Source organism: Leiobunum rupestre, chromosome 1 (assembly GCF_980474605.1).
Source record: "Leiobunum rupestre chromosome 1, qqLeiRupe1.1.hap1, whole genome shotgun sequence".
NCBI lineage: Eukaryota > Metazoa > Arthropoda > Arachnida > Opiliones > Sclerosomatidae > Leiobunum > Leiobunum rupestre.
In genome coordinates this window covers 12,334,372-12,361,993 of record NC_143384.1, presented here as the reverse complement: position 1 = coordinate 12,361,993, position 27,622 = coordinate 12,334,372, and the positions used below count along the sequence as shown (strand labels likewise).

At 33.5% G+C, this 27,622-nt stretch overlaps 1 protein-coding gene across 1 annotated transcript in view; it reads left to right on the top strand.

Annotated features, from left to right (window-relative positions):
• The first annotated feature begins 1,538 nt into the window (after window positions 1-1,538).
• The window catches only part of LOC149961105 (cytochrome P450 4V2-like), a 28,055-nt gene continuing 1,971 nt past the window's right edge, over window positions 1,539-27,622 (top strand). The window contains exons 1-9 of the mRNA XM_090157559.1: window positions 1,539-1,644; window positions 6,677-6,789; window positions 7,425-7,510; window positions 7,578-7,768; window positions 21,011-21,080; window positions 23,329-23,455; window positions 23,654-23,842; window positions 24,876-25,049; window positions 27,137-27,203. Of these exons, the coding sequence (XP_090013685.1) occupies window positions 1,539-1,644; window positions 6,677-6,789; window positions 7,425-7,510; window positions 7,578-7,768; window positions 21,011-21,080; window positions 23,329-23,455; window positions 23,654-23,842; window positions 24,876-25,049; window positions 27,137-27,203 (1,123 nt within the window). The remainder of the gene's footprint in view (window positions 1,645-6,676; window positions 6,790-7,424; window positions 7,511-7,577; window positions 7,769-21,010; window positions 21,081-23,328; window positions 23,456-23,653; window positions 23,843-24,875; window positions 25,050-27,136; window positions 27,204-27,622) is intronic.

The following is a 27,622-nucleotide window of genomic DNA, read 5'->3' as shown; positions in this document are numbered from 1 at the left end:
TTTTTCTACTGTAAATTTACCAGAAATCCTGAAATTAGAAACAAACTACTGAGACCACACACTGTTGACAAAAATGGGGTCAAATTGATCAGTGCCCACTATAATTTTAACAATTGCTGTCACTCCTTCATTTCCAGTCTAAAATATATTAAAACTGAAGAAAAGGACTGGCTTTTCAACTGCAAATTTAACAGAATTATTTTCACAAAATACCTTAACACTTATCTTCACTTATAGTCACAGTTTTATATTCTAATTTTGGAACTCTTTTTAATTCAATAGCAAGCTAGTCAGAGTTTCTACTTTTCAACAAATTACAAGGCCCCTGAGCTGAAATAATGTATATCCTACTCATAGATAACTTATTTTCTATCTGTATGATCCTACTACATCCTAGGAGGCCATCTAATGGCGTATAATTCTACCAGTAATCTTTGTTGCGCGAATTTTAAATTATTATTAAAACTTACCCTAAAGTTCTAAATATTAGTTAAAATTTTAAATAATTAACGTTAATAAAATTGTTTAGTAATAATAATTTTCAATTAAATAAGTACATCTGAACCCAATTTATTTATAAATAATACGTTTTTAAAACCGAAAAGTTGTAACACTAGTTTAAGGCGACATCGCAGTCCGCCATTTTATTTTGAAATTTTATAACAGGGTTGCTAGCTCAGGAACTTCCCAGCCAATGAAAGCAGACTTATGTCAGATTTGAGTCTATGAAGGAAAGCCATTGGTATACTCTTATTTACTTCCGAGTAAACCTTGTACGGCATTGCAATTTTAATGTGTTAATTAATTATTGTTGACAATAAGAATCATGCCGCTACCCTCCCTAATGCTGAATCTGGGGCATGAAAAACCTTGAAAATAATTGTCTTTTTTCAAAAAGTGAACAGAAAGTTAAATTTTTTCCTGCCTTCCAGTGTACTATCGATTCCCATAGGAAATCATGTTCGGCCCATAAATAACTCTGGCCTATCGGCCAGAGTTAATTATAAAAGACACAAAATCGCTTGAAAAAGTACAGCTCTTTTGACAAACAACCGATAATATACTTAATACAATTTTAAATCATTAATCAAGATTAAAATAAACTTTTCATTAAATAGCCCATTCCTATCCAAAACGAAATGATAACACAATCAAGTATTTTATTTTTTTGGAAATTATTATCAAGAAGTTTTTAAATCTAATAGGTACGTTTGTGAATTAGATACTTTACAAAGTTGAATCTCAGTATTAACTTAGTAAACTGCTTTCAAGTAGAAAGATGGGAGATAATAAGAAATGATACAATGTTTCAGATATGTAGTATCTGACTGTCTGGACTTTAATCAGGATGAAATATCAACGACCTTTGCGCAATAATTATCTACGGATTCGCTAAATTACTTTCAAAGGCATAAATAACATTTATCACCTTTTCTTTGAAAAATAAGCGCAAGATGACCTTAATAATTCATGCGATTTTTATTTTCGTTACATTGTCACTTTTAACAGCAATATCGAAATTATGGAGTTTTCTACGCATGGCTAGAACATTTAATCACTTGCCCGGTCTAAAGTCATGTCCAATTATTGGCGAATTATCGTATCTTAGACAATATTTGAAGAACGGATATCCTTTAAGCACAAGTAAGTTCTATCATTTCACTTTTAAACGATACACACGCGTAGGAAATTGAACATTTGAAAGTGGGGTGGCGTTGTCGTTAGCACTTTCACCCCGCAGCAAGAGGTGGCCACTTACAACAAGTTATCTTCCCACTCGTTCAAGGGATTTCTTGAGGAATTATTCGGTTTCCTCATGCTAAAAAACTGTTGGGGTTAACGGTCATAGTAAGTGTAGGCAGCTGTTGGCTCGTGAGGCATGAAGGGCTTGTCACCACCCTCCTATGCATAGTAACCTGGCCACCAGAATTAATGATTTTAAAATTCGCTCGAGAACTTGGGACTTGGGTATAAGCCTAACTAATTATTATTATTGCTCTTTAATTTCCCAGTATACTGTGATTTAAAATGATGACTTAAAAACCATTTTTCTATCCTGGATAATATACCCTGCCAGTGAGGCTTACTAATTAGAAATATGTAGTGACGACCTTTGGAACCTTTCGAGTATTATAGCCTTAAATTTCGTGACTGAATATGAATTGGCGAATCTAAGTTTTATATTTTCGCTCTTTTTACGTTACTTTTTTTGCGTCTTTGACTCAGGTGCTTGGTTTAATCGGGGTGACATATGTATATTTTAAAAACATATGAGGCTCTTATACTTAAAGGTACTTTAAAATAATTGGTTCTAGAAATGATAATGAATCAGGATTTTATTTCTAAAGCAAAATAAAAGAAAATATCTGAATATATGGCCTAATAGTATAGCGAAACTAGTCATCACCTTTTTTGTTTTATAAATCCCTGGATTCATATAATATATGACATCTCCGTATGTTGTGTATACCAATGCTAAAAAATACATAGTTTGTGGTTATTTGGCTAACTTCAATAGGAAATTATCATTATTTAGAATGAGATAAAATATCTTATTGAGTATTATTATATTGTCATTTATTTGTAGATTAAATATTTATCGAATTACTTTTTTCGAGTTTTTTAAAAAAAAATGTTTTTGATTGATTTGACTTCGGAAGCTTAAAGTAACAGGGATAGTTTGTGCTATTAAAAATTGCTTGGGACCTTTTAAGATTAATTTTACTAAAATCTCATAAATAAAATTTGCGTAAAATATTTCTTAAAATAAACCTACTATTATTAAGCCATCTCGAAGTCTTCATAAAAAAGCTCGCTTTTATGAAGGCTCGAGAAAGAGTTATTAGGGTTATCATTATGGTCATATTGCTTTAATCTCTGGACTTGTGCTTTTGATCCAGAAATGTTCACTTTACTCTTATTCTGGTGTTAATGGTGCAACTTGCCCTAGAAAAGGAGCTTTCTCAGTTATGGAAGAGGGTGCTCTCAGGTGGTGTTGGTTTCGTTACAAAGTGTTACTTCAGCTATCGTGACATTTTTAGAGAGTGTATTGACTTCTAGCTTTAAACACCAATCTAGTTATTCGGACCTTAGAAAATATAGAAGAGGAATAGTAACTCTTTAGCTTTGGTAATTACTTAAAATGTATTTCGAGGTTCTAAAGCAAGGGGCTGAGATAACAAACCATGTTGTTTATTCCACTTTATTTTCAATGTTCGGACATCGCCTAAGTAATAGAAAATGAGATACAATTTTTTTATAAATAACTATTTATTTCCCAAACTATGAAGCGAATATTAAATTAGTCTCTTTCCATATTTTGCAAAGACAATGTTCTAGCCAATAAATAAATATATTTTGTTTATCGAGTATATTTACATTTACTTAGAAATACCAGCAGTTACATTTTAATTTATTTTTTGTATTTTACTTAAATATATTTCATCTTTTAAAAGCCCCACCAGAATGTGTCTCTTTTTTAAATTAAACTCATTGATATAGCCAGGGCTTAAGAAAGTTTTCAAATCAAAAATATGAAGCGCAGCAAATAAGGTATCAATAATACCTTAAATTGAATAAGACATTCGTTACTTTAAAACATCACCCAGGGTAAAAAAATTACAAATAAAAGATTAATAAGATCCCATATTTTAACAGGAATTACATGGCACTTCAAATCTTGTCATTTTCAGGCAATCAAAAAGCTTAAAATAAATTAAAAAATCATGTTTCACCCTTTTGTTGTTATAAGTCATTAACATCTTGGAAATTAATGGTTTCCTTTTATTTCAATCTTTTTTAAGCAGATAGTCAAAAAAATAGATCTTTTACCATTTCGTTGTCTGGATCTCGGACACAATTGGGAAATTTTGTCCGTGGGGTTGTCTATCTGCTAAAAATAAATCAAATGAAAATGAAAAATAAACACATGCTTTTACCCTAAGAAAACTGTTGAATGTTAAACATGGCTGTATTCGACTGGGAATCATATGTTTATTGAGAATTGACCGCTTAGTGATTAATTTCTTTTTTACCTCATTCGCGGCATTTATATGGGGAAGCCAACCTGGAATGTTATATTATATTTGTAACACAGAGCATATATTTATACATTTAAATAAACAAAGCCAAATAATTTACATTTATAAACAATTCAAATCCAATCAAATCAAATCAAATCATTTTATTTTTACAATTTTACATATTGGAGCGATCGGGCCAAGTCATTCTGCGACTTATAGCCCTCAGTATATTTAGTTTACATCGAGATAATTATTTAATTTGTTAGAAATATAAAAAGTTGGCAAAAAAACAAAAAAACACACACACATTTTGCGAAAATGAATTTAACTTTTACAACAATAAATAAAATAAATCGTAGCATTACTTTTAATTCACAAGACTGGGTTTACGTTATTTGTAATAATCACTTAAACCAATAAATTTCAAAAACCTTTTAACAGATGCATATGTTTTTATATCTTTGATCTTTACGTAAATTTCGTTGTACATTTTGACACCTTTGTAGAATATAGAGTTAATTTTTTTAGTCGTTTTACAATTGGGCAATTTTAGTAGGGGGAGATTTTTATAATTTATTTTAATGTAAAATCCATTGACTGCTTCTATTGGTCATCTTTGGGTGGGAATTGGTCTATAATATAAAAACCCAAAAGAAAGGTTTTCCATAGGTAGTCCAGTTTGTTACCAATTTGAAATTCAATTTTAACAGTTCAGTTTACGAGACCTGAGATTATCGGTAAGGCAGTTAACGGGAGAAATACCTCGTTAACTTTGAAAATTGTCACTAGCGAGAAAAAATGCAATTTTAAGGCTCTCGTTAAGAAAATGGTCGTCAGAAGAAACTTAAAATTGTCGTTAATTCTAACGACAAAAAAAGTTGTAGTTAGAGCCACGGGCGACAATTTTTTTTAAAGGTGGCGATATTTTTGAGACATGAAATTTGAGATTTAGCACTGGAAATTGAAAATAAACGCGATTTATAACTTCAAAAAGTAATACGATATCGAGCTCAAGCATTTGAATAAGATGAGTATAGATTTAAGCGTGTATTTACGGTAAAAAAGAAATCACGTATACTCATTGTGATAGGCTTGGTGAGAGTTTATCAGAAACCAATACACTGGCAGCTAGGAGCAACAAACAGAACACCCCACACAAGGAGAACGCAACCCGTCAAAAGTCGCGGATTTTCGGGATTACATTTTTCATTGGCTAGACGCTTTAGCGCCTGCTGCCGTCGGAAGGGAAAAATTCGGAAATTGTCTTCCCCCCCCCCCCCCGCCCGTAAAACGTTCAGCGTAAAGGCTCGTGACGCTCGTCCAATGAAATTCGTACACAACCCTTCGTTAGCGTGTTTAAACGCTAGCTGCGTTCTCCTTGTGTTTGTTGCTCCTAGCTGGCAGTACCAGTGAATATTAAAAACCATAATTAACTTACTAGATTAATATATCTAAAAATACCATAGTCAAGTAAATTATAATACTAATAAATTATTCCCCTCGGGTGTAATAACAACAAACAGTTACTTTTTCCATTTGATTATGTTTTTAAAGGCATCGGTTCCAATGAATTTTGGTAACGTAAGATGAAAATATTTACCAAATACGCAACTAGGAACGTTGATTAACTCAAGATATTCTTTTATTATTCACAATGAACACTTTTTCTTCTTCTTCTACATCTAAAGCTTGGTTTACACTAGCGCACGTCATATTGTATTTTTCTTTACGCGCCTGAAAACGTTATGTTTGTGTCAAAGCCGAGAAACGCGTCGTCGCGCGCGCTAGTGGTAACCAAGGCTTACAGCTTAAGCCTAACCTCTGTAGAATAAAACATTAATACCGTCTGCTGCTATGGAGGATGAACGAAACAACTGATAAAACTACGCGTCGCTATTGGCTCTAGTTAGAACGAACTGACTTGCCAATACAAACCCGATTGCTTATCAAATGGTACGAGAATCTAAAAAAATCCCAGAAGATTGTCAAAAGGGCCAACTAAATTTCAGTGGGTTGTCAATAAGGCCAATAAAATTCCAGTAGCTGGTCAATAGAACCAATTAAATTCCTATTTGTGTTCAATTTTCTTTTTAATTGAGGGTGTACGCAAAAATCTTATTTATTAAAATTTTAAAACTACAAGTAGTTATAAAGGTTAATTCTTTAGTTAAGGCCTCCGTTCTCTTCTTAGACCCCGTGCAAGGAGGCAACGAACCTCACTTCTCATCAGTCATGGTGCGACTAGCGGTAATCGTTCCTAGTGTTTTGATATAAGTAGCTTTTTAATTGACCATACCTACTATATCCATGTTTAACTAATCATCGCAACGTTGAAAAACCCTGTATTTATAAACTCTTTTCATAGGGTTAAGGTTTCGGGCATCCTCTATTTTTTTCAAAACAATTTTTGAATTTTTCACCCTTTCTGTTTTATTTAAAGTTTTAGTTGTTAAATTCAATTTCTACGCTTATTAATATTTTCGCCACGTTTTTTTAAAAGACATCCTAAATTGTTTTCAGCAACCAATTTTTACAAAGAAGCATACCACTTTCTATCTTTCAAAATCAAATGTTTGAACATTCAGAATCCATTTGAAATTGAGGAACCCCACTTAAGAATACTTAAAGTATAATTTGTAATTTTATAAACACAGTTATTCAGCGAAGTTTGCATGGTCTGACAATCTTGTATCCGAAAGAATCGATCGTAAGAGTCTGGTGTGGAATACTACCTTATGCTATCATATACGGACCAGATTATGCAGAGGTATGTTATTGGGGCCGTTGTCACAAACACTAACAATTAGAAAAGCGACGCACCACAAATTATGTAAGAAATACTCAATTCGTCCATACATTATATACAAAATATTAACCTTTAAATTATTAAAATTCTTTGAAAATTAATAAAATTTATTTATTGTTTTTCCTTTAGAAAACTAAGCACAAATAAGAAAAGGGAGTGACGATTTGCTACGATGCCTTAATATATGTGACATTAAAGCAACCCCTTCTCCTTCATAATTAATAACTCATATACTTGTCAGACTTTATAAAAAATAACTGTTCGAATGATGACCATTAAACATAACTTAATTTAGTTTAAGTACTTTTCAAGATAAAATCTAATCGTAGTACTGGAATCTTTTATTCTAAATTTAAAAAAAAACATATATATTTATACATTGGATGATACATTTGACACTTGATACATTTCCGATACCGTCTAGACGTTGAAATGTAATTCCTTAAATATAAACTAAGTTCCAAATAAGTAGCATTTGTAATTTAATAACAACTACCAAATTGGCGCAATAAATATATTTTTCAAGCGTTAAATGAAATGATCAAAAATTGCGCGGTTTATCCTTTTAAATAAGGTGACTCGAATTTTCGTTGTAGGTTCTACTTAGCAGCCCCAAAGAAACAAACAAATCCAGGGAGTACACATTTTTCCACTCGTGGCTACAATTTGGTCTTTTAACTAGGTGTGGTATATTTTATGTGCAAATTTACAAGCTTATGTTTTAGAATTTTAATCAATTTAATATTTAGTTCGGGATTAAAATGGAAGGCAAGAAGAAGAATGCTCACCCCGTCTTTTCATTTCAAAGTTTTGAGAGATTCTCTGAGAGTGATGAACGAACAGTCTGTCATACTTGTTAACCATCTTTCAAAGAATATCGAAATGGAATCGGTTGATATTCTTAGCTTTATAACAATGTGCACTCTAGATATTATTTGTGGTAAGTTAATATTAAATATTATTTTTTAACATTAAAGTACGATAGATAAAAAAAAAATATTTTATAAATTTTAAAACGTTTCTAGTTGATAACCATGTTAATATTAAATAAAAAATGCTTTTATCGAAGTAGTTGAAAGGTTGATGTAAGGGGGAGTAGTTGAGATCTATGAAGGCGCAGATATTGAAAATGTTTTAGGTTTAATGAGTTTTGTTTTTTGAATTTTCAAAAGCGAAATAAATTTCTAAAATAATTTCCATCGATTTTCCTCACCTTTTATAAATTTTAAAACCCTTCCCTTAAATTTGAGCCTTACAACTGTTACAATAAACAGAAATTTTTAAATTGTAAAGGATTACGTGTAAAATGACAGCATTTAACTTCTATATATACATAGAGTAGTTTCACTCTGTAGCTTTCCCATTGGCCGGCATTTTGTGGGGGATTTTTCCTTTATGGGAAAAAGCATGGGTGACGTCTTATCACGTGACACTGAAATCACTGTAGAAATACATATATAACAAACTAAACTACAAAAAAGTCAACATTTCAAGTAGGCCCAGGCCTACCCCGGCCTATTGCTGGAGCTGCTACTGATTTTACTATATTACTGAATGTAATTAACGGTATTTAAAATAGTTTTATATATATTATACTCAACTTCACGTATAATTGTTTTATTTCAAATTGACTTTAATTAAATCTAGTGCAAAACTTTTTATTTTACATCCCCATTAAAAGTGATCCATCGTTAGATCATCTGGAATCGCCAATTGAAGAATTTCACAGATTGAATCCTCGGAATGTAATTGGTTATTTTTGCATAAGGTCATTAATATTGAAAAACTTGGATAGGTTTTTTTTTATGAAATCGACAATATTTTGACATTTACATTTTGTATTTATATCATTTTGGTATTTGAACTCAATGACATTAAGTAATATGAAACCTCAACAAGGGAAAACGTTCTTACAGATCAGTTTCGTAATGTAATATTGATTTAAAATAGAGAATTAATAACCTTGCAAGAACGCTTATCTAATAATTACCATTTATGTACAATATTTTATTTCGATAACAACGATGCGGCAAAAAGCTTGTAAAAATAATTTATCCGATATACAAGCAGGCCAGCCAAATATTTCTTAAACCCACATCTCTACTGATCAACTGATTATCTTTCCCAGAGCCCACGAGATAGGTCATACTAATCTTTATCTTTGAGGCGGCATTTTCAAAATTTTTTTAAACGGTAAAGCCCTTAATAGTTGACAATAGTTAACAATGATTAAAATACTTAATAATAATAATTGATAATATACAATTAATTTACTGGGAATTTTGGAACTTGCAGCTCTTACCGTGTTACATTCCTTCATGCGTAGGCATTAGTTTTTAAGAGTGAAATAAAATTAATTTAAAAGGATTATGGTTATTTTAATATTTTAATAAACAATGTACACATTATTAAAAGCAGCTCAACCAAATAAATCATTAACTTTAATTCAAAAGTTTAGTAATAATAGTTAGAACTATGTGATTAAAAATTTAAAAACTAATTGATCCAGAATGATTATATAAGAAAGTTATTACCGTATACGTACAGGGGTGCAAAAGCTTTAGTTTTTAAATGTTAAGAATATGGTTATTTTATTTTTTTAAATAATTAAAACGCATTAATAAATGCATCTCAACCAAATTTATTTATAAAAAAACACATTTATTACACTGAAAAGATTTAAAACTAGTTTGAGGCGATGCTTTACAAATATTATTTTTGATTTTTGTAACACGGTTGCAAGCTCAGGAAATTCCCAGCCAATGAAAACAGAAAAATGTGTCTATGAAGGAAAGCCATTAGTATCTTCTTATTTACTGTCGAGTAAATCTTGTATAGCATATTGCAATTTTAATGTGTTACACAATCATTGTTGACAGTAAGAATAATGCCGCTTGCCTCAATTATGCTGAATCTTGGGCATGGAAAACCTTGAAAATAATTGTCTTTTTTCTAAAAGAAAACAAAAAGTTATATTTTTTCCTGCCTTCCAGTGTACTGTCGATTCCCATAGGAAAGCATGTTCGGCCCATAAATAACTCTGGCCTACCGGCCAGAGTAAATTTTATCATAAATTTTCAATTAACTAAAAATCATAATTTTGGAAATAAAGGAAAATATTTAGCGTTAGGCTAACCATACTTCTAACGGTTGGCAATATCCACCCACAGAAAACAAATAATTATATAACTAATAAAAAAGCATAATAAATTTAAACCATTGTAAATAAAGAAGACAAAGAGTAACAGTAAAAGGTTTAAGTTCAATCAAAGTCCATGGATAGAGAAGTATATAGAATTCAACACTCAGCGCCGAAAAGAAGCAAAAGATGAGTTCAGCAAGTCATTTTTGAATTAGGATGCTGCTTAATCGGCCAATATATGTTGGATTTAGTATCCTTTATATCAGCAAAACCTGCATGTATGAATTTCATTATAATGAGATAATGAAACGCTATGGTTCAAATGCGAAGTTGTGTTTCACAGACACTGACTCACTATGTTATCTAATTGAGACCGACAATATTTACAACGACATGGCAACGTGTACCCATTTTTATGATTTTTCAGACTTCCTAAAGATCATATACTATTTAGTGAAACGAAGAAAAAACAACCCGGATTTATGAATGACGAATTGTGCGGCAGACTTTTATGGCATGCCATCGAGGACAAAATTCTCAAATTAACCAATTTATATGTCGAAACGCCAAATCGAGTTTTTTTTTTATCGAAACCGCGAATCGAATTCATTTTTACATCGAAACCGCGAATCAAATTCATTTTTACATCGAAACGTCGAAGAAAATAATTATCATTTCGAAGTTTACACTCACGTTACTCGAAGTTTACACTAGCGTAACACGAGGTTTACACTAGCGTTACTCGAAGTTTACAGTCGCGTTACTGGACGTTTACACTCGCTTTACTCGAAGTTATTCTGGCTCTACTCCATTATTTGCCCTATACAAAGACTACATACACTATAGATGGACTGCAAAGGTTCAACATCTTATGCTGGATGGATGAATGAATGGATGGATAATGTTAGAAATCAATTTTTGGTGGTCAATTTTATTGGAATACCATGCTTGACCAGGGGTGGACCCGTCTGATTGAGCATTTAAATATAACCAGCCTAAACAAGGCTCATTTAAAAGGCTTCATCGGTGTTTTAAAAAAGTCGGGCTCAGCTTCAGGTAGCTCGAGCCACGCATGACCTCCTCTCCGATATTACAATGAGCGCGTGCGGAAGCTAGCGCTGTAGCATAGCCAACGCGCACCTTTGCTGGTGGGCGACCTTTTTTCAGAAGACATTTAACTTTATTTAATGAAAAGATTTGTATTACTATAATACTACGATAAACATTTTACTGGGTGGTATTTGACAAGAGCGTACCCAGGATCTTATTTCGGGTGGGATTTAAACTTTCAGCCCCATTTGAGACTTTAAAGTATAATCAGCGGCGGCGATCGGAAAACATTTCTGTGGGGGCACTTAAGCAAGAAAATGTACAGCTCTTAGTTTTTATAACTATATAATTTTTTTTAAAGTGTTCTTTTTTATATCTCATCCGTCAAGGAATACTTTGATAACATAAGCTAAGTCGATATCTTTAGTGAGGCGTAGTAATCAGAGAAGTATCATAACGGCGGAGTGAGGCGTAGTAATCAGATAAGTATCATAACGGCGGAGTGAGGTGAAGTAATCAGAGAAGTATCATAACGGCGAAGTGAGGCGTTGTAATCAGATAAGTATCATAACGGCGGAGTGAGGTGAAGTAATCAGAGAAGTATCATAACGGCGGAGTGAGGCGTTGTAATCAGAGAAGTATCATAACGGCGGAGTGAGGTGAATTAATCAGAGAAGTATCATAACGGCGAAGTGAGGCGTTGTAATCAGAGAAGTATCATAACGGCGGAGTGAGGCGTAGTAATCAGAGAAGTATCATAACGGCGGAGTGAGGTGAAGTAATCAGAGAAGTATCATAACGGCGAAGTGAGGCGTTGTAATCAGAGAAGTATCACAACGGCGGAGTGAGGCGTAGTAATCAGAGAAGTATCATAACGGCGGAGTGAGATGAAGTAATCAGAGAAGTATCATAACGGCGGAGTGAGGTGAAGTAATCAGAGAAGTATCATAACGGCGGAGTGAGGCGTAGTAATCAGAGAAGTATCATAACGGCGGAGTGAGGCGTAGTAATCAGAGAAGTATCATAACGGCGGAGTGAGGCGTAGTAATCAGAGAAGTATTATAACGGCGAAGTGAGGCGTAGTAATCAGAGAAGTATCATAACGGCGAAGTGAGGCGTAGTAATCAGAGAAGTATCATAACGGCGGAGTGAGGCGTAGTAATCAGAGAAGTATCATAACGGCGGAGTGAGGTGAAGTAATCAGAGAAGTATCATAACGGCGGAGTGAGGTGAAGTAATCAGAGAAGTATCATAACGGCGAAGTGAGGCGTTGTAATCAGAGAAATATCATAACGGCGGAGTGAGGCGTAGTAATCAGAGAATTATCATAACCGCGGAGTGAGGTGAAGTAATCAGAGAAGTATCATAACGGCGGAGTGAGGCGTAGTAATCAGAGAAGTATCATAACGGCGGAGTGAGGTGAAGTAATCAGAGAAGTATCATAACGGCGGAGTGAGGTGAAGTAATCAGAGAAGTATCATAACGGCGGAGTGAGGCGTAGTAATCAGAGAAGTATCATAACGGCGGAGTGAGGCGTAGTAATCAGAGAAGTATCATAACGGCGGAGTGAGATGAAGTAATCAGAGAAGTATCATAACGGCGGAGTGAGGTGAAGTAATCAGAGAAGTATCATAACGGCGGAGTGAGGCGTAGTAATCAGAGAAGTATCATAACGGCGGAGTGAGGCGTAGTAATCAGAGAAGTATCATAACGGCGGAGTGAGGCGTAGTAATCAGAGAAGTATTATAACGGCGGAGTGAGATGAAGTAATCAGAGAAGTATCATAACGGCGGAGTGAGGTGAAGTAATCAGATAAGTATCATAACGGCGGAGTGAGGCGTAGTAATCAGAGAAGTATCATAACGGCGGAGTGAGGCGTAGTAATCAGAGAAGTATCATAACGGCGGAGTGAGGCGTAGTAATCAGAGAAGTATTATAACGGCGAAGTGAGGCGTAGTAATCAGAGAAGTATCATAACGGTGAAGTGAGGCGTAGTAATCAGAGAAGTATCATAACGGCGGAGTGAGGCGTAGTAATCAGAGAAGTATCATAACGGCGGAGTGAGGTGAAGTAATCAGAGAAGTATCATAACGGCGGAGTGAGGTGAAGTAATCAGAGAAGTATCATAACGGCGAAGTGAGGCGTTGTAATCAGAGAAATATCATAACGGCGGAGTGAGGCGTAGTAATCAGAGAATTATCATAACCGCGGAGTGAGGTGAAGTAATCAGAGAAGTATCATAACGGCGGAGTGAGGCGTAGTAATCAGAGAAGTATCATAACGGCGGAGTGAGGTGAAGTAATCAGAGAAGTATCATAACGGCGAAGTGAGGCGTTGTAATCAGTGAAGTATCATAACGGCGGAGTGAGGCGTAGTAATCAGAGAAGTATCATAACGGCGGAGTGAGGTGAAGTAATCAGAGAAGTATCATAACGGCGGAGTGAGGTGAAGTAATCAGAGAAGTATCATAACGGCGAAGTGAGGCGTTGTAATCAGAGAAGTATCATAACGGCGGAGTGAGGCGTAGTAATCAGATAAGTATCATAACGGCGGAGTGAGGTGAAGTAATCAGAGAAGTATCATAACGGCGAAGTGAGGCGTTGTAATCAGAGAAGTATCATAACGGCGGAGTGAGGCGTAGTAATCAGAGAAGTATCATAACGGCGGAGTGAGGTGAAGTAATCAGAGAAGTATCATAACGGCGGAGTGAGGTGAAGTAATCAGAGAAGTATCATAACGGCGAAGTGAGGCGTTGTAATCAGAGAAGTATCATAACGGCGGAGTGAGGCGTAGTAATCAGAGAAGTATCATAACGGCGGAGTGAGGTGAAGTAATCAGAGAAGTATCATAACGGCGAAGTGAGGCGTTGTAATCAGAGAAGTATCATAACGGCGGAGTGAGGCGTAGTAATCAGAGAAGTATCATAACGGCGGAGTGAGATGAAGTAATCAGAGAAGTATCATAACGGCGGAGTGAGGTGAAGTAATCAGAGAAGTATCATAACGGCGGAGTGAGGCGTAGTAATCAGAGAAGTATCATAACGGCGGAGTGAGGCGTAGTAATCAGAGAAGTATCATACGCCTCACTCCGCCGTTATGATACTTCTCTGATTTATACCCTGGACTCCCCAACCCCCCCCCCCCCCGAAATAAAATTGAGGAAAAATCGAAATCAGGGAAAAATTTATAATCTCACTTCCTTTATTTGGGTCCAAATTCACTCTTTTTACAGAAATTATTTTGGGATTGCAGATGCGAGTAGCATTAAGCTGATATAATCGTAAAATGATTTCAATAGATTCGTCCAAACAGAAATTCGCCGCGTCGTGTACCCTATTTTACCTAAAATTCCTTCGTAAAAAGGCCAAGAAAGGCTTAATTATCTAGCCATGCACACAGATATTTTTCTTAAGATAACGAATTAGCTTTTGTTATCAAAGTATTCATTGGCGGATGCGATATAATAAAGAACACTTTAAAAAAAATTATATAGTAATAAAAATTCAGAGCTGTACATTTTTTTGCTTAAGTTTTAAGTATATGCATTTTTGGGTTAAAAAATAATGGCCCGTGCCCCCACAGAAATGTTTTCCGATCGCCGCCGCTGATTATACTTCTAAGTCTCAAATGGGGCTGAAAGTTTAAATTCCACCCGAAATAAGATCCTGAGTACGCTCTTGTCAAATACCACCCAGTAAAATGTTTATCGTAGTATTATAGTAATACAAATCTTTTCATTAAATAAAGTTAAATGTCTTCTGAAAAAAGGTCGCCCACCAGCAAAGGTGCGCGTTGGCTATGCTACAGCGCTAGCTTCCGCACGCGCTCATTGTAATATCGGAGAGGAGGTCATGCGTGGCTCGAGCTACCTGCCTGAGCCCGACTTTTTTAAAACACCGATGAGGCCTTTTAAATGAGCCTTGTTTAGGCAGGTTATATTTGAATGTTCAATCAGACGGGTCCACCCCTGGTCAAGCATGGTATTCCAATAAAATTGACCACCAAAAATTGATTTCTAACATTATCCATTCCTCATAAGATGTTGAACTTTTTCAGTCCATCTATAGTGTATGTAGTCCTTGTATAGGGCAAAAAATGGAGTAAAGCGAGTGTAAACTTCGAGTAACGCGAGTGTAAACTTCGAAATTATAATTATTTTCGTCGACATTTCGATGTAAAAATAAATTTGATTCGTCGTTTCGATGTAAAAATAAATGCGATTCGCGGTTTCGATGTAAGAAAAAATTCGATTTGGCGTTTCGACATATAAATTGGTTAATTTGAGAATTTTGTCCTGGATGGCATGCCATACAAGTCTGCCGCACAATTCAGCTTTCATAAATCCGAGTTGTTTTTTGTTAGTTTCACTAAATAGTATATGATCTTTAGAATAGTCTGAAAATCATAAATATCGTCGGTCTCAATTAGATAACATAGTGAGTAAGTGTCTGTGAAACACAACTTCGCATTTGATCCATAGCGTTTCATTATCTCAGTATAATGAAATTCATACATGCAGGTTTTGCTGACATCAAGGATACTAAATCCAACATATATTGGCCGATTAAGCAGCATCCTCATTCAAAATAACTTGAAATAGTACACAAAATTCGTATAAAAATAAATTATTTCATTACTTTTTCTTAGCCATTTCTATTCCTACGAGATTTTCATTAAAAATTCTAGCCCTTGTGAACCGAGGTGATGCGCTCATTTTTTCCACTTGTTTTCTTTTATGAACTAGTCGTGTGTCTCGGCGGTTGCGAAGATTTCCCATGGATTTTCCTACAAATAAATTTTTTCTTTAAGAATTAAAGATATTTATACATATTTATTTTTAACAAATAATAACTTACCAAAGAAAGCGTTTTTCATAAGTTTGAAAAATGACTTGCTGAACTCATCTTTTGCTTCTTTTCGACGCTGAGTGTTGAATTCTATACCAAGTGAAAAGTATGATTTTAGATTTCTGTAGTGGATAATATAGTGATTCCTATTTTAAAAAGTTGGTTTAAGCTTTGGTTGATTCCCCATAAATTTTGCAACGAGAATATGCAATTGCTTTAAAGAATACGCAGAAAGTTCTTCCTGTTTGACAGCTTTACTAATGGGAGCGAGTTGATATTCATCATGCAGATCGTGAATTTCCTGAGGGTACTCCGAATCAACTTGTAGAATATAGCCTTCTGGGCTATCATCCTTGACTTTTATTAGATCAAACGAATCTATTTCTTCTTCATCCATCCACTGGAATCCATCTGTAGGCATATACCGACTCATTGCCCACCCGTAAAGAATATTAGAATCGAAATACATTAGATAAGAGCTTGGTTTTGAGGAATCATAGTTTTCCATGTATCTATTATTAGCTTCAGCGTAGCGCAAAGAAATCATAGAAATTCCTCCTCTAATGCCGTCCTCAATGAAAAGATATTGATCGGCATCGGTCAAGAGCTCCAGCTTCACAACAGGCATCAAAAGACACGCTTGCCAAGCTAATACTGGAGAACTGTACACATAGCAGGGGTCTAGCATACTTAGACTTTCAAAGACGTCAGTGAGCAGAAGCGTATCATTTAGCACGTAAAGATTTTGGTATTCCCCAAGATTATTTAGGTGAAATTTATCCCAGATTAATTGGGCGTAGTCATAGTCCTCTTGAGATATATGCTCATTGGTAAGATTATTGAAAAATTCTTCTTTGGGAGGGAGTGACGATTCTTCAAACCTGTTGAATCCCTCCTTATACTCATATGGGAAAACACCCTTTCTGGTCAAACTTTCGGCATTATAAGGCAACGGAAAAGCGTTTAAACCTCGAACTCTGAGATTAACAACCAAGGAGTCTAAGGACGCATTTAGAAACTGTAACGAGTCCAAAAATCGCAACCTTCCTAATGTAAAAGTTAAATATTTTCCATATTGTGCGGTATGCAAGTAATTCCACGGTTTTTGAAGCATCCAAGACTCTCCATTATTATATGCGAATCATAATCCCGCAAGTTATGTATCACGATCGGAATGTGTTACAAGAATTATGAGCAGCTCCTAAAAAAGCCCGGTACGATGTTCGTAGTCTCGAACTTTTCTGTCACTATTTTCAAATTTATTTCAGCAAATATAGCAATTAGTACAAGAGTCGAATTTTCTCTGTTCCTCCACCGATAGATTCATGGGAATGTTAATATGCATTATCTCCAATAGTTCATTTTCTTCCTCTTGAAGACACTCCAAAAATGCTTTGAAGCATTATTTCCATTGTAAACCACTGGCTGCTTAATCAATTTTCCCTCGGGACCAATTATTACGTACGCAAAACTGGAAGGACGATGTTTCCCAATATTGGTTGTACTTGACTTCACTGGATCTGGCTTAGGAGTCTCAATTTTCTCAATAATACATTCAAAGTCCGCATATATGACGTAATCAACTCTCGTTTGCATAATATGCTTGTTAAATGTCAGCCATTTTTCATTCTCATCAGGCAATTCAACCCTTATAGGGCCATAAACTTTGCAATATTTGATATGCTCTTCCAATATTCCTTCACTTGAAAGTCTTTGTAGACAGTAATTACAGTCAAAGCAAGATTTGTTTTGGAAAATAGTAGCTTGTTTAAGTTCTTCACCAACGTTAATGTTTTTCATGAAAAACTTCGATGAAGTTATGAATACAAGCATAAGTAGCATAATACCTTATGTTTGACAGGGGTACATTTTTACTACATCCTTTCTTCACAGTGCCACCAAAAAATATTAGAAATATCGCCACTTGGTAGCGGTTTATCTAACCCAACTACCGGTAACGTGATTTTCCGGGAATTTGGTGCCAGATTTTAAATACTGCAATATTTATTTGCTCCGGCAATAATAAGTCTTTATATTGGGCAAACGGTGTTAATTTAGAAATTCACAAACAACTCCAAAATTTTGGAATACTACTGCAGTACATTGAGAAGCTGTATGCCAATCTCATTGATGTTTATCAATCTTTAAAATAAATTCAAAATACGTTAAAATTGTAAAAAAAAAGCTAAATAGCTGTACTACTCTGTTGGCTAATTTTAATGCCATTTTAATCGTTAGAACTTGAAGTTAATATTACCGCTTCGTTAAATTAAGCCTTTGACATTAAGAACACTTAAAACTACCAGTTTCCGTTTTAACGGTTTTTATCCTCCAAAGTTAATTTACATTGCCTTGATTTATAAACGGCTTGTTTTGACTTCAAAACACTTATCATATGTCAAGTAATATAGGGCTAATAACTGGATAAAAGTATCTGATAAACCATCTATAAATCTTTACGCCGAGTGTTTGTAGGCAACACTTTGGTGACGCAAAAATCGAATTATGAAGTACTATGATTCGCTGAATTTGGGCTCTGACTCATTTTCGATGACCAATCGAAAAATTCCAATCACAAAAATTGTTAATCTTCCGGGTTACTGAGTTGCTAGTCGTTTTACTGATTTATCTATGGTGAATAAAGTATGTAGTAAGAAAAACGCATAAGCAAGGCTATAAGTGTCATACTTAGGGGTCTTATGTTACTAATGATACAAATAATACATAGCCTTTGACCAGAAAAATATTTTTCTGAACCTTTGTGTAATTTGGGGAATTTGCATGAGTCACTGTTAAAAATTAAGGTTTATAAAACGACTAAAATTGGACTTTTAATTTATTTCAAGCCATTTAGGTACTAAAAAAGATTTAATATTTTGTTTTAGACCCATTTTACTCTCTCATGTTTAAAACAATACCGTTTGGGGTACTGAAAGGGAAGAAGCACTATGACTAAACCTTTCCCAGTCCTTGTGGTAAAGGTATAAAAAAGTAAAGTTCTTACATTTTGTCCTTTTGAATAACCATTTAATTCCTTTCAACGAAAAGAAAATTATATGGAACAATTTCGAAACTTGTATTTGAATACCTCGTTATTTCCATTATTCATATTTTCTTTAAAATAACACAATGCGAAGAAATTAAAATAACCTGAAATATTTAACAACAGTTAAGTCTTGAAAAGTTTGATTGCATATTTTAAATAAAGGGGATATTGATAAAAGCGTCAAACTATACGTACTCAATTACGGGCGTCGAAGAACTTCGGTTATATCGATATCAAATTCGTAAATACTTAATAATTATGATACGTTTCGTTAATGTTTAATATATTTTGAATAATTTAAATAAATAAGGACCTGTAGAGGACTTAAAATAGAGTTTAAAAGGTCTAACTTCTTACTGTTTATGGAGTAAAATGGATTAAAAAGTTTTAAATGAGTACTTTAACGCTAATGAGAATTAGTTTTAAAACAAAAACAAAACTACGACCATTATTGCGTAAGTAAAGTCAAAATTTTATTTACACTAAAAACCAACTAGTTTCGGCACACCTCTGTGCCGATGTATATGTGGAAGACAATGGCACCTTGACAAAGGCACAGAGGTGTGCCGAAACTAGTCGGTTTTCATTATAAATACATTTTTGACATTACATATACGCGTAAGGTGATTTAAACCCAGTACTTAGTGCTTAATATTACTTTAACACTATATATAAGGACCGAATTTGGAGAACAGAAGTTTTAAATACATGTAAGTTATGTTACAATAACCTAAAATATTTTAACCACTTTAGATGTCTAAAACCGACCTCTATTTTTATCAGTGTGATGCACGTTTTGTTGACTTCCCAACATTGATCTTTATGTTTAACATGGTAATTTGTAAACCCCTTTTTTCTTGCTAATTGAATCCATAATAACTATTATTCTTCATCTTCGTGTAAAAATTTCAAATTAAATTGAGTAGATGCCATAGATTTAAACAATGAATACTTTCAATTTAAAGGGTATCAGTTGAGCAATTCTGAAACGTATTTCACCATTGTTTTAAACACTTTTTATTGAAATTAACTTTATTATAAATGTTTAAGCTTATTTTTATATTGCATACGACCGCGTTTTTTCGCATCTTTAAATTCAAGTAGAATTAAAATCATGTATATCTAAAAAGTCCGCGTCTAATCTTATATTTTTCATAATCGGGTAAATGGAACTAAATCAATTCAAATCTCAATATTATTTAAAAGGCAAAGATCACCCTAAATAAACATTTTTATTAATAATGTATTGACTTCCAAAAATAAGCAATATGTTTTTAATTTTCGTTTACTACACTTTCGTGTATTATAAGTTTCATCCATTTAATTTGTTTAACGAAGCAATATTAAAGCAATTTTTCAGTTTTTTAATAGGTCTTACATAATTGTACACTATTAATTAACCTTAAATGAATACCTTGAAACTAAAACTCTTTTATAAGTAAGAGTTTACCAGGAAAAAAACTGATTTGTGTGATTAAAGATTACGGAAAAGTCTAAAGGTTAACAAAGATATGATAATCTAATTATGAGGTAAGGCTCGGGACATTTACGATAAGTAAAGGTCAACGCAATCGAACAGTTTTATGGTATCAGACAAATGTTGAAGAGGTCGAATTTCACCAAACCTCTATATATAGAAGTTTGGTGAAATTCGACCTCTTCAACATTTGTCTGATACCATAAAACTGATCGATTGCGTTGACCTTTACTATTCATTCCCCTGCTCCTTACCCATTTTATAACTTTTCTAACGCTAGATAGAGGGCAACAAGCGAGGCAACAAGGTTACCATAAAAGACTTAATTCGTATTTACATTTATCTTATTTTGTGTCATGCCCCCAATTAACGAAACGGTAATGCTACAGTCCTCTAGCAAATTTACTCTCTGGCTTGAAAGATTATTTCCAACCGCAACGTTTTCGCTCCACATTGTGCCCATCAACTGTTTTTGACTTAAATCTTAAGGTCATTTACTTTTAAGGTTATGTTTCCGAAATCAATAAAGTAAAGGTTATTTTATCTAGTCAATAGGTACTATAACATAAAAAATGCGGCCTGATCATTGGAGAAGTATCATTTATACATCCTCTTTTATAGAGACAGCTATGGGTGTTTCCATTGATGCCCAAACCAATAGTGACTCTCTTTATGTTAAATCTCTTCATATGTGAGTATTTCAATACTTTTTACCTACAATTTAAATAGAACACTGATTTCTGCTCGATCTTTATTATATTATAAATATTTTAAAGTTTATCATCGCATTTAGTTTTAAATGCGATAGGAAGAAACTATATATGTTTACATTTTTGATTCTCAAAAGATACAATGCCACAGTGCTATGGAAGTTGCTCGACAAACGGGTGGCCGGTACAGAAACTACGTCGAATGTAAACATAGGGCCTGGTGCAGAGACGTTTTGCGATTCCTGTTAATTTTAACGCGAGCCAACAGCTAACTACACTAACTATTACCTTTAACCTCTACGATGAAAATCCTGGCTCGTCTAATTAATAATTTTCTTACTCTAATTTTATTATAAGGTTTAAGAATTTTTATAGTTAAATCCGTTATTTAATTAAAATATATTTATATAATATAGCCACGAAGGGAAAGCAAATCAGTTTCTGAAGAATGAGAGGTTATCCAAAATCATTTTTAAAGCAATAAAATAGTGCATGAAAATTAGTTTCATCTGATTATATAATTTTCTTACTCTTATTATTTACTAAATTGGTTGCATTTATTACACAGTTTAATGGTTTTGTTATTTTAAAGATATATTTTTATAATATGGTTGGTACACCAATAAAATAACGAATGAAAATAAGTTTCATTACTATTATAAGCCAACATTTTCCGAAAAGAATTCCCGGTTAGAAAATGAGCCGTATCATTTGGTTTTTAGGAAAATATTTATTTCAAAACTTAACTGATAGCAATTAAAATAAATCTAGTTATAACATAAATCTACAAATAAATAAACAGCAATTTCACGAGTTTACAAAAATTGGTAATTATCTAAAGCAATTTCATGCGAAATATTCTATATTGATCACACGTAAAACAATGGTCCTGCTTTTTGATAAAAGTTGTTGTTCTACCTAATTATCTGGCATTAACATAGCCTAGTCCAGGTATAAATTGTAACCAATGATATAAGCGTGTAGAACTAACTGACAAACACTTTTAAGGTAATATATCAAATTGGCTCGGTAAGCTCTTGATGCATGCCAAATAAATTTGAATATTCCAATACATCTTTAATCGCCACTCCTAGTCTACCTGAGGAAAGGTTTCTTCTCGGTAGATGAATTGGTTTAATCGCTGGTTGATAGCTAAAGATCTTTAATATACTGAACAAATTCACCATGTCATTACTGACTCATTAGTTAAAACCCACTGCATACACTACCAGAAAATAAGGATCTATAAATAAACCAAAGCTTAGAATACACCCAAAGTAGTAATATATTCCTTATTATAATTTATTCTTACCTGTAAATCTGCGAAGAGTGGCTGGCTTATTTTTCTGTTTCGTAAATCATGATTATGGTTAGGCCTTGGCTCTGACAATAATTTTACAAAAACATTTTTAGAAAGCGATAATGAGTTAGAAACTCAAATTTTAATAATTTAAAAGATTCTGACCTACCGTGTAACCCGTGTTGTATTATTTATCTTATTAAAGTAGGTAAAAAGCGTTTCATTCTCAATTTATTTTTCGAGCTCTTTGCGTACCACAATCCGCCATGGTTTTAGCGAGCTTTTCGGCGGCTAGCGACTGCCGTAGACCTCTCGAAAAATAAACAGAACGTATTCCTGTTTATTTTGCGATCGCGATGTCTCTGCACACCGATTTGGCGTGAAGCTCGCGATTTTCCCAAACCAAGCCCCCTTTCTGTTAATTAAGCGATTCTTAAAAACGTCTCTGCACTGGGCCCATAGTTATCACACTGAAGATTTAGAAGTCTTCGTCACATTTTTCAAGAAACTGGTTCCAAGTAAAACACTTAAAAAAGAGCACAGAAATTAAGTGAAATTATTTTCTAGAGAAAACTTAATGTTAACAAGGCACCGAGTTAAGCTAAGGATATGGAAACAAAAATCTCCGCTGTAAAATCCAACGGTAGACCAGTTTCGTCGTATTTGGGACTCGTCAGTACCGTGCGGGAAATCTGGCTTGCGACTATAACACCGAATAGAGAAACTAAGCCTAAATATTAAAAAATTCAAAACGAGTTGCATAAGCGAGTTAAGCTAAGAATATGGAAACAAAAATCTCCGCTCTGAACCACGCTCGTTTCTATGAGAACTGTCAGGGCCACCATCGTCTTCCGTAGACATTCTAAGTGTATACATCTATAGTTTTCTGCTTAAAGTAAATCGAAATAATTTTAAAAATGTATTCACAGCATGACCGACATAGCCGTTCTTAGATCGGTGAATCCTTTTCATTGGTCAGAATTCTTGTTCGGAATGACAGCCAAAGGAAAACAATACAACGAAGCATTGACGGTCGTTCATGGTTTTACAAAAGACGTGAGTTCTTTTTTATTGAATAATAAAATTCAAATTAAATATCTATATCGTACTCATCGCAAAGAAAATAAGCCTTAAATACATAAGAAACCCATAAAATGTGTCATAATTATTATTTGGTTAGAATCATAAATTATCGCTTTAATATTATGAAATATTTACTTTTTTGGGGAGGCATATAAATAAATATTATTACAGGTAATCAGAAAAAATCTGTTCGAAAAAAGAACCAACTCGAATGCTCTGAATAACGAAGAGGGTGCACTCCCTGAAAGTACGCCGAAAAAGAAGCTAGCATTCCTTGATATTCTAATTGAAGAGCATCGTCAGAATCCGGAATTTTCTGAATCTGATATCCAAGAAGAAGTTGACACATTTATGTTTGAGGTAAAACGTGACCCCTACATAGAACCCAAGTTTAATTTTCTTAGAAATAAATTAATAAATGGGCACCAAGAACATCGTTTTTTTTAAGGGAAATTCCTTTCGACAGACCTTTTTAAATTTAAATCGTTTATTTTACTTAAATTTACTCAAATATTTGTGAATTTAAAGTTTAGACTTTCATAAAATTTGTGAAATGTTCAAGCTATTTTAAATAGGAAAATTCTCATACTTAGTTGTCAAAAACATTTTCGGTTAACCTGGCAAAACGGAAGCCCATTGTAACTTTTCCCTTTTGCTATAGTTTCAAGTTACATAAAGGTCTACCAACCCACCCGAGTTTGAACCAAATCGGAGATAAACACCTTGAGAAAACGTTTTACCAAATTACCACTGACGCTGAGCCAACTATGGGACCTAGGAGAAAATGACAAGGGACAATTTTGCTTCTCATTACATGTTTAACATTAAATAAATCTTTGTGAAATTTGTCAAAATCCATTTCCCATAGAAAAAATATGATGTTCTTTATGCCACAATTTCTTTCAAACGTTTAATGTCTTTGATTAGTGTCTATGATGCTTAGTTATTAGGTTATCCTTTTGTTGATAGGTCAACAGTTTTTATTTAATTTTATTATACTAAGAATTTATCTGATTGTTTTTAATTAACGGGTGAAAATATTACTACTGTAGATGCTCTAATCTAAAATGCTGATCTAAAAGCCTGCTAGACCATAATGTTCACGTAGTTTAACGTCCGAAATAGTGAAATTTATATCGCGCAATTGATGCAATAGTATATTATAACAACGACACCAGGCCTATTTCTTTAATAAACAGATTTGAAAATTAATTTAAAAAATAGAAGAGAGGGCTTAACTCTATATTACAAAAATTAAGTATGCTGGGACAGATCTACAAAATAGCCGCTGAAACATGTAAACGTCTTTATATGGAAGTTTCAGTAGCATCATATAAAGTTAAACTTATGTAGTGTAATATCTTCAAAGAATAAAAGGTTTTATCTGATTCAGGGGCACGATACAACTGCAGTGGGGACCAGTTGGTGTGTGTATTTGCTAGGACTTCACCCCGAGGTTCAAGAAGAATCTTATAACGAAATTTTAAGAGTAGTTGGGAATAGTAAAAACAGTATACTAACTGAAGAAGAACTGAAAGAGCTCAAATACCTGGAGTGCGTTATCAAGGTACTTTTTAAACTGTAATTATAACCAATTGTAATTCAATCACACAATTATTCCTGCAGTATCTAAACTTCCTGTAAAAATATTTTTTCTTCAAAATATTACAGTATTACAAATTGCACTCTATTTAGTAACTTCAGTTAAAGGGCAACGCAAGTGGTCATGCAGGGGGGGAACTATGTTTTTTTTTCAATAAGCCGTAAGTAGGTTTTCCAAGGATCATTTTATACAGCGCGAAAGTCTAATTCTCCTTGGCGTAGCCACGTGGCGCAATTTCGCTCTCATTCGCGAATTTTTCGATTTTCTTCGCTGAGTTAGCTCGCAATCAACGAACCCAGGAATTTAGGCCTAGCTTAACTTAATTATTATGGAGAAAAGAACTGGGTAAGTTTCCGAGAGTTGGACTTTGATATTTTCGATTTAACAATGTTTTGGAATAAAATTATTTGAGAATTGAATATTTTTAATAATGGAAGTTGAAACATTAGGCCTTGGACGCGGTAAATCTCTGCCGCTAGCCTCACATTGGATTAAGAAAATTCAACACCACACACACTCCTATATCCCGTCTCCCTTAACAATTTCACTATCATTATACCCCGACAGAATATTTATCATTTTTTATTACATTTATTTTGTAGAAGTTTAGGATCCGATTTTTCGGTAAGCACGGAGACTTCACTTTCCTCGGCCATTTTCGCGACTAAAGAATGCATGGATTTTGCGTAAAAACCGCGAGAGGCGCATTTATACAAAAACAATTCGGCAAATATGGTTCTGCTTTTTTACAGAGGGAAAGGCTATGGCAGATAGCGCATGCGCAGTCGTTCTTTTTATCTTTAAGATTATTTACCCCCTGCATGGTCACTTGCGTTGCCCTTTAATTTGACAAAACCAGTGAGAAACCCTACCCTTTCAAAGGAAAGACAACCATTTCGAAAACCTCTTTTGTAAGGGTGAAGATAAATTTCACCGAACCTATACATAAAAATTAAATAAATCAGGAGGCCTGTTTTCACGGGTCAGCTTATCTCCAGAATTTTAGGTATTAGAAAAGGAACATAAAGTAAATAAAGGGAAACACTTAACAGTTTTCATGCACAAAAATAAATGAAAACAAGCGACTTTAAAAACATTGAAATATTTCTGTCCTTCGTTATTTCCAACAACTCGATTTTTAAGACTTTTATTTGAAGTGATTTATGGGGATATATTTCGAACAGAGGTACAATTGGTCCTAAAAAATCAAACAGTCAAAGATTTTAATACATCGTACGCAAGATATCGTCGCAGTCTACAATCGCAAGACATTTTTCAAAAAATAATTTATCGTTTGGCTGTATTGGCTTATTAAGAAATCCAATTTTATCGTTAAGATATTTTTCAAAAAATATGATCCAATTATTTATATGACAAAATATTTAATTTTTTGCGAGGTTAATTGCTTTTTATAGCCTTTATTTTATTTTATTTGGAAATTGGCTGTTTTCATAAAAAATATAGATTTCCCATCGTAACTTAACTTGAGTCTAAGTGAAATGTGTGTGGGGTGTAATTAGTTTAGATGAAAAAGAAACAATTGGATATTTAAACAATTATTTAGCTGTCATTTGGTTTCATTGTTTACTCATTCTCTATTGAAAAAATGACGCTGGTTTTATTCAATTATTTCGGCTTTTGGTTGAGTGACTGGTTTAATCCGACAAGAGTCCAGCAAAATAACAGAAAAACGTTATTTAGTTTCAAAACTAACCCCAAAACCATCTAAACACAATTAACAGTAGACTAGATATGTTGGTAACAAATCATTATATTATTTTATCACTAATTTTTAAGACTTATTTTATGGAAAAAATTAATTAGCTTTTAATTTTGAATCATATATTTTTCTGTTCAAAAATATTTTAAATTAACAATAAGGATAATTATATTTTTGGTTCGTCAACAATTGATATATTTTGAAGTATGTTAACTTGTTTATTGAAATGGGTTTTACAGTGCATCGACCTTTAAGTTAAAACATTTAACCATGTTTTATTATAAGTTGGGTATGTTAGCCAAAGTAACAATCAATTTTAAAAACCGTTTAGGAATCGCAACGAATGTTCCCTTCCGTTCCTTTAATTGGACGAGAGCTGAAGGATGATTTGATAATAGGTATTCATTTTGCTTAAGATTTTTTTAGGAATTTGTGATATAAAACAGCTATTCAATTATTAAATTAATACATTTATTATTTAATTATTAAGTTATAATGATCGATGTTAATTATGAAATTCCGATTTTAAAATGCCGACGTTTGACGTTTTGTACTTAATTGAAAGTTAATTTAACTTCGTGTTTAATTTTCCGGAAAAATAAAAAGCGGAAAAATTTCCAGGAAATATTCCGGAAAAGTTTCCACAAATCGGGGGAAAAAATTAAACAAATTACTTTTTAAGGGTTTTTAATTTTATAACTTTTTATCGATATAAAATGTTTAATAACCGTAGACATATTACAAATAATTAAAAGTGTTACATTTTTAATTAGATTAAAGCTAGTCTATAGGTTAAGTTTTACTTTTAGATTAGAAA